At 48.7% G+C, this 13,607-nt stretch overlaps 6 protein-coding genes across 6 annotated transcripts; 4 read left to right on the forward strand and 2 right to left on the reverse strand.

Moving 5' to 3' along the window:
• Positions 1-1,178: 1,178 nt before the first annotated feature.
• N7509_005277 (glycoside hydrolase family 76 protein) lies at positions 1,179-2,701 on the forward strand (the record flags this gene model as incomplete). Its single annotated transcript, XM_056629914.1, has 3 exons — positions 1,179-1,266; positions 1,347-2,041; positions 2,102-2,701. The coding sequence occupies 3 exons, from the start codon at positions 1,179-1,181 to the stop codon at positions 2,699-2,701; spliced, it is 1,383 nt and encodes a 460-aa protein (XP_056489216.1).
• A 1,756-nt stretch (positions 2,702-4,457) lies between these two features.
• On the forward strand, positions 4,458-6,937 carry N7509_005278 (GABA permease GabA; the record flags this gene model as incomplete). The annotated part of the gene is made up of 17 exons (XM_056629915.1): positions 4,458-4,561; positions 4,632-4,665; positions 4,752-4,821; positions 4,881-4,953; positions 5,006-5,037; positions 5,094-5,230; positions 5,287-5,401; positions 5,457-5,535; positions 5,587-5,650; positions 5,701-5,733; positions 5,791-5,815; positions 5,872-6,073; positions 6,126-6,203; positions 6,254-6,382; positions 6,433-6,580; positions 6,634-6,712; positions 6,768-6,937. The coding sequence occupies 17 exons, from the start codon at positions 4,458-4,460 to the stop codon at positions 6,935-6,937; spliced, it is 1,572 nt and encodes a 523-aa protein (XP_056489217.1).
• A 436-nt stretch (positions 6,938-7,373) lies between these two features.
• N7509_005279 (questin oxidase family protein) lies at positions 7,374-8,784 on the forward strand (the record flags this gene model as incomplete). The annotated part of the gene is made up of 4 exons (XM_056629916.1): positions 7,374-7,580; positions 7,651-7,796; positions 7,862-7,989; positions 8,054-8,784. 4 exons carry the CDS (start codon positions 7,374-7,376, stop codon positions 8,782-8,784), a joined length of 1,212 nt encoding a protein of 403 aa, XP_056489218.1.
• Positions 8,785-8,877: 93 nt separating this feature from the next.
• N7509_005280 (heme-dependent oxidative N-demethylase family protein) lies at positions 8,878-9,912 on the reverse strand (the record flags this gene model as incomplete). The annotated part of the gene is made up of 4 exons (XM_056629917.1): positions 8,878-9,108; positions 9,161-9,222; positions 9,270-9,854; positions 9,909-9,912. 4 exons carry the CDS (start codon positions 9,910-9,912, stop codon positions 8,878-8,880), a joined length of 882 nt encoding a protein of 293 aa, XP_056489219.1.
• Positions 9,913-10,821: 909 nt separating this feature from the next.
• On the forward strand, positions 10,822-11,624 carry N7509_005281 (mitochondrial 54S ribosomal protein mL54; the record flags this gene model as incomplete). The annotated part of the gene is made up of 2 exons (XM_056629918.1): positions 10,822-11,305; positions 11,377-11,624. 2 exons carry the CDS (start codon positions 10,822-10,824, stop codon positions 11,622-11,624), a joined length of 732 nt encoding a protein of 243 aa, XP_056489220.1.
• A 303-nt stretch (positions 11,625-11,927) lies between these two features.
• N7509_005282 (glutathione S-transferase family protein) lies at positions 11,928-12,793 on the reverse strand (the record flags this gene model as incomplete). The annotated part of the gene is made up of 2 exons (XM_056629919.1): positions 11,928-12,682; positions 12,742-12,793. The coding sequence occupies 2 exons, from the start codon at positions 12,791-12,793 to the stop codon at positions 11,928-11,930; spliced, it is 807 nt and encodes a 268-aa protein (XP_056489221.1).
• Between the last annotated feature and the right edge of the window lie 814 nt (positions 12,794-13,607).

Consider the following 13,607-nt stretch of genomic DNA (forward strand, 5'->3'; position numbering starts at 1 on the left):
TAGTTTGTAGAGCGCAGTTAAACTGCCTTCATTTAACCTTTGGAAGTGTTTATTGGGATACTTGATAGTTCTTATCAGTACTTGTATGTTCAGTATATCATCGTGGATTGGTTTCAATTCTCATTAACTTAGCCAACTCGATCTCGAAACTCTCACCATACGGACTCTTTAACCCACCATTCACATACAGGCTTACCCTTCAAGTTAGGAAGGAACTGACCTGGTACTAGTACTGATCATGCGAGGCATAGCCGTATCTAACAGGATGTTGGGGATATAATTGCACCGAGCTAGAAATAAGTGCCAGTGTGCGTGGTCCAATTCCATTGACATTTTGCTGAGACATAATCGAGTGAATCGTTTCTATCTACTCTCACAAGAACATCTGTGGCTCTACCAACTTGTATGTAAATGAAATGGCCATGAAGTGAGGATAGTTTGGCCTCGAAAGTTTTCATAGGCCTATGGCCTGTACAGAGGCCCTCAAATCCCAGACATGCGACTATGCCAGCTCACACTTCACGCATGGGATGCTTCTGTTGCTTTGATTAGTCGTCTGTATGTCGTTTCCTTTATTGAGAGAGTACTTGATATAGTGAGCCCTGGGGAATCCCCACTTTTAGCTAGTATCATCTCATCTCATCTCTCTCGCCAACCTGCTATTAGGTCATCCATATTGTCCTATTGCATGTCCTCATATTATAGCTTTAGTGCTGACCTTGCAAGATTCTGAACATGAACAAGCATTTTCCCCAGTTGTTCCATTGATTTCAAGAGGCCAAAGATTCTCAGGTACAAAATTGGGGCCATGTCAAACCTGACCAATCCGCATCTTCCATACCCGCCAAGACCCTCCACCTCCTGAACACGAAGCGAGATGAGCCGAGAGATCCACCATTTCTACTCGTTCGCCGCAAATAGTTCTGGTTTAGTTCCAAAGAGCCTCAACGCCGTCGTGTCAGGGTCCAAGATTTGATTTGCACCAGCAGACTTGGCCCCAAAAGACCCCGCCACCACAGGCTTTGAACCCCTTATAGCCTGGCACTAAGCGAGTCCGGCGGATTCGCGTTTGGATTAGTTTGTATATAGAAAAGTAACTTGGCCCCCAATGTATCTTTCCTTCCTTGCAAACGCAAAAATCTTTCCCCGCCGTATCCGGTGGAAGTTCAACTCGCGTCATGTTAGGACCCAATTTGAAGGCGGCCCTGACCGTTACATTGCTGGCTGGCTCTGCGGCAGCGATCGATTTGAATATCAAAGATGAGCGTGAGTTCTGCGTCGCGTCCAGACTCTAGCCCGAAGATGAAGAGCACGAACAAAAAACTAATTAGTACCGGCCTTCATAGAATCCATTAAGGATGCCGCCAAAACCGCCGCATCAGGTGCGATGACCTTCTACTCAGACCGGTCCTCCGACATCCCCGGTTACATGTCCGAAGGCTGGTGGAAAGGAGCTGCGCTCTTCAACGTCATGATAGAATACTGGTCCCTTACCGGAGACGACTCCAACAATGACGCCGTGAGCGAGGGAATGTACTGGCAGCGCGGAGCCGACGACAACTACATGCCCACCAACGTCAGCTCGTTCATGGGTAACGACGATCAGCTTACCTGGGGGCTTGCTGCTATGACCGCCGCAGAGCTGGATTATCCTCAGAGATCATCGATGCCGTCTTGGGAAACACTCGCGGAGAATGTCTGGAATACTGTCTCCAGTCGATGGGACACGGATAACTGCGATGGAGGTCTGCGATGGCAGATCTGGCCTTACCAAGCGGGTTACGACATGAAGAATTCGGTGACAAATGGTGCTTTGTTCGCTCTCTCGGCAAGGCTGGCTCGGTTTACGAACAACCAGACATATGCGGATTGGGCAGAGAAGATCTGGGATTGGAGCGCGAAGACGCCTCTACTCAACGAGAAGACCTGGAATATTGCCGATACTACTTCATGCAATACAAACTGCTCCGACCACGGTGATTGGCAATGGACTTTCAATTATGGCCTATACATGTCCGGAGCCGCTTTCATGTATAACCAGGTAAGTTGTTTCCAGCCTTGAAACCTTCGGTGAGCACTTAGAGCTAACTAAGACGACCAGACCGACGGAAAGAGCAAGTGGAAGAATGGCCTAACCGGCCTCCTAAACACGTCCCAAGATTTCTTCCCTGAGAAATATGGCGGAAAGATCTTGTCCGAATTCACCTGTGAACCGCGTGGGAACTGCGACACCAGCCAAATTCTTTTCAAAGGCCTCTTCGCGCAAGACCTAGCCTTAATCGCTCAGGTCGCACCATACACAGAATCCGATATCTTGCCCTTGCTGCAGGGCTCGGCTACTGCGGCTGCAAAGTCCTGTACTGGTGGTAAGAACGACGATCTCTGCGGCATCAAGTGGTACACTTCAAAGTACGATGAGACAGAGGGTTTGGAGCAACAGATCAGCGCGACCGCTCTCTTCGTTGCAAACCTGATCAATTTTGATCAAAAGGCACTCATAACAGAATCAACTGCAAAGAACAGCAATTCTTCCAGCACGACTAGTGGATCGCCATCTTCCACTAGCAATGGCACTACAGTCGTCACCGAGACTGCCAGCGCTAGCGGCGGTAAGGGTGATGGTAATGGCGCCGGTATGCTTGCCAGCGGACCTGTTGTGCTTATTAGCGCGATGGTGATGGCTATCCTGTCCATTCTTTAAGAACATTTTCATTGTTGTTCATTCCGTTGTAGGGATGGCGATTTTTCCTTCTTTTTTGTATTAGTACATGCAGGCCTAGTCACTTTTCATACCCGTTACTACCAGACGAGAAGAGTCTTTTTATTGATCTTCAGACCAGACTGGTCGAAATTTGAATGCATAGGTAGTACAATTGATGTTAAATACCTCGGAGTATTCCGTCGGAAAGGGAAATCTCGGAGTTCTCCAGTTTCCAATGACTCAAGCCAATTGCTTTCGATCCACTTTCTCGACCGATTGACTTGTCCCCGGATATGTAGCCCAGGAAACGCCGGCTAAATATGGAGCATCTAAGACCATACATACGATATTTGCATAGCATGGCCTCGGTACTTCGTAGTTGGGCCGGAGCTCGCGCTTGGCGACCCCAACTTACTCCCCACGCGTGGGATTAGGATTCCGGGGTGCGATGCGAAAAAACATCGGAGGAGATATGATCCTATGTTCGCAGGATGAGATGTCAAGTTTGCTTTGCTCTTTTCTTCTTTTCATGCGTGTTCAAATATGACTAGCCTGTTCACTGCTGCATTTCTACACTGTTAAATTAATACCCAGATTCCTCAGTCAGAGTAGGACTAGGTCCAAAAAGAAAGCTTCCAGAAGGTGCCGATCAGCGCGGTCCTGTTAGCTTCGACACGACCTACGCCGTGGTTCCGACGGATAGCTCCCGAGCTGCAATTTTTAGCGTAGGCTCCCACACCCCCTATAGGGCAGATATCGAGACTCGGGCACATACCTGCGCAATCTGAACTCAATTCTCGTAGTCGGTGTGGGACTAGGAACCCTCAACTCGTTTCATCCCCCGGGGTCCCTTTTTTTTGGGCCGCGCTAGAAAATCCGAACCGCGCTGGTACTCCGGTGTGTGTACATCTTGCAGGGCCAAGCAAGAGTTGTTTTTGTTAAGCCTTGGCTACCTGATTATGATTAGCATACACTCTTACCTATGCGGATTTGGTGAGGTGCGATGAGATAGCGACACCGGGCATGGTTCCACTACTCACTCCACCGTGACCCAGTTCCCGTAGAGATAGGAGCAACCTCCTATTCGGAACGGCCAGGCCGAGTGGCGAGAGCAATAATAATGGATAATGGCGCCAAAGTATCTGGAGTAATCTTCGGTACATAGTCGGGGTCATGCGGTTTGGCCTCTTTCCCCGGGTTTTCAGAGAATATGGAGAAATTGATGCTAGAGACGTTTTCTCCAGTCTGTTCCCCGGCATGCAGAACACAAACCGGACAACTTACCCCGAGATGGCCAGGGCCCCCGCGGGCCGGTGGGGATGATGATATTGGAAGGTAGCCAATAGCCTCGAAGAATTTGGGATAAGCTCTGGGGCGCGACGGAAGGCGAAGACAAGCCCTGATAGTCAAGATGTCGCCGTGTAAGCGTTGATTGGTCAAAAGCACCGAACTCGGAACACCGAGCCAATCAAAGACACGGCACATTTATCGCCGCCTCGAAAGACCGCCGACCGGTTACCCCAAAACCATTACCTAACGCTAATGACAGATTGGGTTGGTCGTAGCGGAGTGCTTTGTCCCCGCGATTGTGGGCGAGAGAGTCGTGGAGAAGTCGGACAGGGCAGGTGATATTCGAGAATTGTCGTCATGGCTGACTGGGCTGGGCCGACTTTTTCATGGCGAGTATCCCCCGGGTTTGCCTTTTGATCTTACTCCTTGCCGTTTCAATCCTCCATACCTCCCCATTCCCTTCACTATGGCAGACATCGATCCCGCAGAATTAAAGGCGTATCATGATGATGATGCTCAGTTGGCCCAGATGGGCCACAGGTCAGAATTGAAGCGGCAGTTTTCCATGTTGTATGTTTGCCCTCGCTTTGCTTTTTCAGCTGAAGGCCCGACCACCAGGCTAATATCATCTCTTGTATAGATCGATGCTGGGTTTGGCATTCGCTATTCTTAACGTATGTTCACCCCAGAGAAGAAAGAAAAACCGATTTAAGAAAACCCCACGACAGAAAGGACCTTTATTGACTGACATTTGTGATAGTCATGGACTGCGTTGTCTACAAGTTTATCCCTGAGTTTGACCTCCGGAGGTCCGACAAGTGTTATCTGGGGTATGTCTCATTGGATTCTAGTGCATTAACTTGAATTCAATACTGACAATGTTCATTAGGTCTCCTTACGGCAGGTATCTGTAGTTTGTGCATGGCCGCCTCCCTAGCCGAGTTTCTTTCCGCGTACCCGACGTGAGTGGCAAACCTCCTCTTTGGCAAGAAGAAGTGAAACTAACGAGATTAGTGCTGCCGGACAATACCACTGGGTTGCCGTTAGTATGTATTCCTGAAATTGGCATCAAAATATGCAGACATTTTCTAACCTCCCACAGTCTCACCTACGAAATGGATGCCCCTTCTCTCGTGGATCACCGGCTGGGTGAACTGCGCCGGTTGGGTGGCCCTGACCGCGACCGGTGGATTGCTGGGAAGTCAATTGGTTGTGGGCGTCATCGCTCTCATGAACCCGGTATGTCCATATCTCTCAAGTTCCATCAGCGGGATACAATCTAATACTGGTAAAAGGGATATGAGGCAGAGCGCTGGCACCAGTTCCTCATATATATCGGTTATAACATTGCCGGATTTTGCATCAACGCCCTTGCAAACAGTCTTCTGCCCTATTTCAACAAAGCTGCCTGTTAGTAATTCCCTATAAAAGCCCCGTTGGCTCATTTGACTAACTCGCTATTCAGTTACGTGGTCGCTGGGCGGTTTTACCATTATCTGTATCACTGTCCTCTCCTGTTCTTCCCCCGACTTCAACAACGCAGAGTAGGTTATTAACTATACATTCAATGGGGTAACTTGAGCTGACAACTGCAGCTTCGTCTTCCGCAAATTCATCAACGAGACGGGATGGCCTGATGGAATTGCTTGGCTCCTGGGTGTATGTTCATTGATTCATATCTCTTTTCTCCTTTTCTAACCATTCAATAGTTGCTGCAAGGTGGTCTCGGTGTCACCGGATTTGTAAGTTTTGTCCTCACCTTTTGCATTATCATCCGATCGAAGCTAATCGAAAATTAGGATGGTGTCGCCCATATGATTGAAGGTACTACCACAATGACACGATTGACATACCAAGATGACAGCGCTAACAGATAATAGAAATCCCTAACCCCTCTGTGGAAGGACCCAAGATTATGATTGCATGCGTGGCAATTGGAACTGTTACTGGTTTCATTTTCCTCATGGTTCTGCTTTTCGTGGCCGGCGACATCGACACCATCATCAAGTCTTCAGCTGGTCCACTTTTGGCTATCTTGAAGAACGCTACCAAGAGCAATGCGGGCGCAATCTGCCTTCTGATGTAAGAGCGAACATATTGTGGCGGTTAGGAACTTCATACTGATTGAATATAGCTTCCCTCTGGTTTGCATGCTTTTCACCACAACTGCTATTATGACTACTAGCAGTCGTATGTGCTACGCCTTTGCACGGTATGTTTCCTGCTATCCTTCGAGACTACGTTATGCTAACAAATACCTAGTGATGGTGGTCTCCCTTTCTCCCGCTTCTTCTCCAAGGTCCACCCCAAGCTGAAGGTCCCGCTGAACTCCTTGTATCTCAACCTGGGCCTTGTCATCATCTTCGGCCTGATTTTCCTGGGATCAACTAGGTGAGCTGCACTCCCGTAGGAAATTGTTTCTCATTTACTAACGTGAGCAGCGCCTTCAATGCTATCGTTTCAGCCTCCGTTGTGTGGCTGGATCTCGCCTACGGAATGCCCATTGCGATCAACTGTATTCGAGGACGCAACATGCTTCCCGAGCGACCCTTCGTCCTCCCTGTGCTCGTCGGTTGGGTGCTTAACCTCGTAAGATTATACATCCCTGAAACCTGTTGTGCATTGCTGATATTTTGTGATAGATCTCCCTGGCCTATATCGCTCTGACTACCATTCTCTTCCTCTTCCCTCCCGAGCTCCCTGCTACTGGCAGCAACATGAGTATGTGTCTACCAAAGTGCCGAGGAACCCATGAACGCAAGCTGACTATCCATAGACTACTGTGTTGCCGCGTTTGGCATTGTGGTCATTCTATCAACAGCCACCTGGTTTGCCGATGGCCGCAAAAACTACGTCGGCCCCCGTATTGAGGTTGAAGTGCTTGCTGGACAAGTTGGCCACTCTGAACAGCCGCTTCCGGCCATTGAACACTACGGTGAAAAATAAGCAGTGTAAATTAGCTTCAAATTGTGTTTTACTAAATTGAGAAGGGGAAGATGTATATACATTTATGTACTTCATGGATATTTTGTCTTTTGTCGTATCTTTTTAATTATTTTTCCTCTGGTATACTTCACACGTGATAGATGCTGTTCTACATTACGTCATGGCCACTTTCTGCCTCAGGCGGTCGTTCCCAACAATCCACTGCCACGGCGGATCCGAACCTCCGTTGAGATTGTGATGGGCTGATCTCGACACAAGTCAGAGCTAGAGGCAACATTTCCAGAGTGACTTAACCCATAAATCGCTGTGCGTGTTTGTCAGTGTGGCAACAACTTAAACACATCGCTAGTGGGACGCACTGTGAGCTTCGGGTCATTACGAACTTCCCCACCATACGAACTTGAACAACGCGAAGCGGGACTAAAGCACCGCCAAAATGTTTCAGCTTCCCATTCCCTCGCTGAAGTCATTCAAGCTTTTTTCATTTGAAAAGCAGGTGATCGATATTCCGTCGGTCAAGGTGTATGACCTTGAGAGCGCACAGGAGAAGCCAGCTAGAGCGCTGAAGCATTTGCTCAAATTGAACCATGCCAATTTTGCCATTTTATACAATGCACGGAAATTTCATAACCATGCCCCTCATGTGAGTTACTAGGACACTGAGAGATTTGATGACTCGTTCTGGTGGGCTTCTTGGCTGATAATCTCGATAGCTCCTCAGTGCTGCTTTCTTGCAGGGTGCCGATGCAGAAGATCTGACTCGATTATATGAGAGTGAATCCAAGTTATTAGATGCATGGGAAGATGCGCCTGCCGAGGTTACTACCTATGATTGGAGGGATCATCTAGGACGCCGAGAGTATGCTCGCAGCTTAACTCGATCCCTGGTGTTCATCAAAGTTCGATGCTGACGCAAATTGCTAGATACGAAAAAGCTTTCGTGGATTTCTTTGAAGACGAGCTGGTCAGATTTGGGTATGACTGGAAGCAGGTCGTTGAGGAATATCTTTTCTCGGGTAAAGAGCCCGTATTCAACGCAGTCATAGCAGACTGTATGTGCCCTTTCCAAGCATGGCCATATCATTCCCGAATTGAGATTACTGACTTGTCACTCAGTGGGGCATCCATTAATTCATCTCGCCTACGCTTATGAGATGTCCAGTCGAGAAGTCGCAATGGAGGCACTAAGCCTAGCCGCAGTGTGCTACAACAACATCCACAACTATTTGGACGATCCGGTCCCTACTAAAATCGAAGCATCCTATCATACAACATCGGTCTTTGAAATATTCGACAAAGTTCGGTCTGATAAGCAACTCGACGGACTTTTTGTCACACCGGGTGACCATAACATCGAAAAGCTATTTAGCAACCGAGAAGGAGTTCTCTTGAACCACTGGAACGCATGGACGCTCGAAAACCCGATCGAGCAGTTCCGTGAAAGTCAGGAGCTAGCCGCCGCACTGCTGGTTTCGACACACCGGGATCCCTCGACAAAGTACGACTTTTTCCTTGTGCACGTCTTAACCACCAGTCATGCTGTGCGGGTCTTGCTACCCCTAATCCCACCGAAATTTCAGGTCCCGCTTGTTCGACAATGGTGGCTGATAACCTTGGCGGCTTTCATTGCTCAGCTTCGACCTGACACCCCGCTAGAGAGCATTCGGAACGTCGACTTGAAAGGAAGAGACTGGGACTGGGTTTCCGAGCAAGCTGTCAAGGGTGAAAATTCTACAGAGACACACTATGTCAAAGCGCTCCGATCGTTACGGGAGATGGCCTCGACATGGGGGGGATCAGGACGAATTTTACCTCAAAGCTGCTGTGAAGTTTGCAGAAGAGTTTGATGGATGGGGTGGATTTGTTTGATATATACTTACATTTTGGAACGTCAATGTTATTGCATATGATATTTTACCAAAAAAATGTCTTCATTATTGTCATGACCGTAAATACTCTGCTACGCTCTTCCCCCATCGAACTGCGCTCTTGTACTTGAACATACCGGGCGCATTACCCTTCTGGAGACCCTCAATGGCATCGGCAAGCTCTGGACCAGTACCCTCTGCCTTGATATCGACCAGAGAGTAGAGGTAAGTCTTAAAACAGAACAGAACAAACTTTGTTTCAGGGAGGCGTGTCAAAGATTGAAGCTCGATTCGAAGATTGGCCTTTCAGGGTTAGCCTCACTCCATATAATGCTCCCCTTGAAATTCAGCTCACCGTCGAATGATCGACATCTTCGTCGGCAACAAATTCATCACCTTCTTTGATGTGATTTCCCGCTACATTGATTAAATAATCACCAGTTTGGATATTCCACTATACGCACCAATGGAATTAGTGCTACGCCACTCGGCGAGAAATGTAGAGCAAACACGAGTCAAGATACCAGAACTCACATTCATTCTCTTCACACTTTTCCCAACCTCAAGCTTCCGAAAGAATCTCTCCATACTAGGCCCAATCTTTTCATAGGCTGGCACAGGGCCATGGATACCCCGAAGGTCTAGACCCAACTTTGAAGATGGATCGAATCCCGTCGGAAAACAGCATGTAAATGCGAGGCATTTATGAGTTGTCTCCATTTCTTTGAGCAGAAAGATATCCTCTTCTACTGTTTCGCCTAGTATCCGGAGACACATCTCTGGGTCCTGCGGTGGGGTTGTAGGGAATGATTTGCCAGTTGCTCTATTATGAAATACTTTACCCTGGCAAGTGAAAAGATCCGGGAAGCGGGTGGGTAGATGGTGTGTCAAGATATAGGAGTAGAGCTCATGAACCGCACTCTCGCCACCGGGTAGACAGCCGTGGACGGTGTTTTTGTATTCGGCGATTATATTTCGGCGTATAGTCACGCGGTCGAGATATTGGTTGTCAACCGTGATAAGATCAGAAATAGGCTCTGGCTTGATGGCTTTAGATAATAGTTAGTAATACTCCACAACTTACGGGTTTGGAGTCGAAGTACCCATGGTTATGTTATAAATCGGTCTATATGGTCGTAATTGTCTAGGCTTTTGAGTCCGCCAGTCGAAATTGGGAAGCGACTCTATTGGAGGAAAGTGCTTCTTCTTGGAATAGCTTAATAGTCGCTTTGCCCATTGCTGTAAAGAAATCAGAACACGAGACACAATTGAAATTAATACATGTACACAACTTACCGTGTTTCGAACAATGTAGAGGACTACTGCTAGGACGATTGAGATGGGAAAAAAAGCAGTAGGGCTTGAGTTAATAATGGAATCAAAGCGAATAGAGCACACCATCGTGATTGATCTATTTAAACCACCAAATTTCCTCACGAAAGATCTGGAGGAGGAACAATCGTTGGCGAGAAGGAAGAGCTATATAAGAGAGTCATATGCCCCTCATTATTACCTCGATCTAATAATCATTGTAAATAGGGTCATTTGACCAATTGAAAAGCATTTAGCTAATTATAATTCTTATGATGCGGGGTCGACGCGCTCCGAGACCGCCTGCTCTGGGAATAATTTCCTATTCGGGAGAGTCCAGGAGATTGATGACCCATAACTTTGTCACTCGTTGGTCATTTAATCAGACTCAATAGGGCCTGATTGAGAAGCTGTAACTTGAGCCATGATATTCGCAAACATATCAATTACTCGGAAATATCAGACCGCAGACTTGCATGCTAGCCATATTATTGTAGCTAACTATAGGTAAGCCAATGAGATGACATAGGTCACGTGACAAGTCTCCGGCTTGGCGCCGGGTCCACGCCGCAGTTTTCTGTTCTGCGAGGCCGCGACTCAACGATCATTCAAGTCCCCACAGAACATCCTAGCAGGTCGAGTAACTTGCCATAGGTACTGGATCACGGGAATTGACTCAATTGATTCTGTCCGTTCTCCGCCACCATGATCTGCAGAAGCTGCCGGACAAGCATGCTCTCGCGGCTACCGCAACAACAGGCCGCGACATGGACCGCATCATTATCCTCGCGCCAACTGCCCATTGTTCGGAGCCAATTCAGGAATTACAGCGACAAGGCACCTAACCCTTCGGTGGCTGCTCCCACTTCGCCCTCTACCCCACGCCAACCTGCCGCCGGTGACAGCACGACTCCCTCCGCTATCTCTTCCGCAACCCCCGGCGTTTCTCAGCCTTTGAGCACCCCCGGGGAGGTTCACATCGATGTGAACCCAGCTGCGGCCACTAAGGCTTCGCAGCGCCCACCTAGCAGCTGCGCAGCTGGCACGAGGATCAACGGCCTGAACTACTTTAAGAACAAACCTGAGGTGTTCGCCAAGGAAGACCACGAGTACCCAGACTGGCTCTGGGATCTGCTGGGCGATGCCAGCAAAGAGGCCAAGGCTACCAAGGGCGGTGTTGACCCGGCCAGTACGTGGATTCATCTTCTACCCAGTTTACCAATCAATTCCAATCTCAATACTAATATTACTCCATCACAGCCCTGAACAAAAAGCAACGAAAGCGCTACGAGAAGAAGCTCGCCGCTCGCACCGAGAAACTCCCTCCCAAGATTCCCGCCCACCACCACGCCGAAGATATCACACCCGCTTCCTACAACCGCGATGCTCCCGCCGATGGCCTGACCGATGCCGCGGATGGCATGGACAAGCGCTCGGAGGTTATCAAGAGCGCACGTGAGGCGCGGCGAAAGGCGATCAAGGAGTCCAACTTCTTGCGTGGTCTTTAAACAATTTTTGCTTGGGATTCAAGCAGTCATCCTAGGAGCGATTTGTGTTTTTATTCCGCTTGAGCGGTTGTCCTCATGTGATGGGGACGACGGTATTCGATCTGGAATGGGGCCCCAACCTCTACCCCCAGACCCGGACATCCAACATGTATTATTAAGTCGATTGATTTTTCTCGATTGTGGCATATATATCAATGATACTGATCTACATAATCATTCCTTTCTCTTGCCTTCCCATCAGTGATAACCATGTCCAGCTTTTCTCTCTCTTCGCCGTAAATAAAATGCAGCCATCGAGATATCTCACTCTTGCACAGGAATCGGCCACTCCTTCTCCTCACCCTGGCCCTCCAACCAAGGCCTACACGCATCCCAAAGCGCCTTCAATTCCCCATCACCGAGACCAATCAGCTTCTCAAAGAATACAGGATCCATCCGCTCAAAGAAAGCCAATACACAGCAGATCATCAAATCCGCATACCCAACCTTCTCCCCTTCAAAAAACGGCCCCTTCTTACCATCCCGCCCCTTCAACATGCTCACTAACGTCTGGCTCTCCGCCTCCACAGTCTTCCAAATCTCATCCAACCCAGCCTGGTCCTTAGGCCGAACTTCCGATAGCGGTTTGCCGAAACTCACCTCCCGGGTACGATTGAAGTACTCCTGGCCACGCGGATCCAGATGCTGGGGCACATTAGGTATGACAAGCTGGCGAATTCCAGGACCCATACCGCCGGCGACTTTGCCGAGAGCGACGAAGAGGGCGTAACTTGCGTCTCCGGAAGGGAAGAGCGGAGGGGAAGGGAAGACTTTATCCAGGTGTAGAACGATGGGAGAGAGTCCATCATTGCGCCGTAGGGATTGGTGGATATGGAGTCTTTGTGGATGATTGTGGGGAGAGTGTATGGGGTGCCGGTTGCATTGGGGGTCACATCGAGGCTTTTGAGTAGGGGGGGCGATGTCTGGGTAGGATATCCAGGATTGGGTGTAGGGGATGCCTTTGAAGTTGAGGACGGCGCGAACTTTGAGAGTGTTTGGGGACCAGGATTTAGAGGAGCCTGGAATGGTTGGTGTTAAGGTTAATTCAAGTTCTATTGAATCGTGAGGGGAGGCTGACCTGGTAGGGTGGAAGTGATATCAAAGAGGTGGACGGGCTCGGAGGATGACATTGTGAGTAATTAGTGTGCCAGTGATATGGTGTATATTTAAGCAGTGGCTCTACTGCAATTATATCAGGAGGAATATAATATTCAAGTTGATTGGGGACTCTTCTGGGGTTGAGTGGTTGGAAGGTGTTTTATAGTTGAGGGGAAAGCGGGGCCTGGCTTAACAACCAATGCAAACCCGAGGCTTGATTTATAAGGATTCGTGGTGCTATATACGAGTTAGTCTCCAGAAATTGGAGGCCTAATCCCATATCTCAGTCTCCTTGCCATAACAGGCCTTTATTTAGTCTCCGAGCTTAGCAATGCCCCGCTCGAAGAAGGCCGGAAACTAACATGAATAGTTACCCCGTCTCCGACCCGATCATCCTTCCATTCGGATTCATTCCATGGAACAGTAGGTAGTGCCAAACATGCCACACTGCAAATGTAGAAATACATCCATGGAGTATTAGTTCTATATCCAAGTGACATTGCCCAGAAAATTGCCAAGTCAACAGCCACGTATGCGAAGTGGAGGGTCCATCCCGCTTCACGTGGCCCCTCCCGACCCTTTTTTTGTGGCTGTTTCTGTTTCTGATTTCGCTATTGCTTACTCTTTGAATCCCTCCAGCAGTCACCCCAAAAGGACAAAGCCAGCCTTCTCCAGAATACAAACGTGGCCGTCGGGATCTATATCGACGTTGCACTGGATGATCAACATTGCCGCCCCCTCCATCTTTTACCCCAATCGAATCGGCCTTCCCGCTAGACTCTCCCCGCTTCGGTTGAGGGTACCTGAGCAAGCTAGGCTCCATCCTAGGACCTAAACATCTGGAAC

Source organism: Penicillium cosmopolitanum (genome assembly GCF_028827165.1).
Source record: "Penicillium cosmopolitanum strain IBT 29677 chromosome Unknown utg000006l:49.0-5199605.0:1.0-5204138.0, whole genome shotgun sequence".
Classification (NCBI taxonomy): domain Eukaryota; kingdom Fungi; phylum Ascomycota; class Eurotiomycetes; order Eurotiales; family Aspergillaceae; genus Penicillium; species Penicillium cosmopolitanum.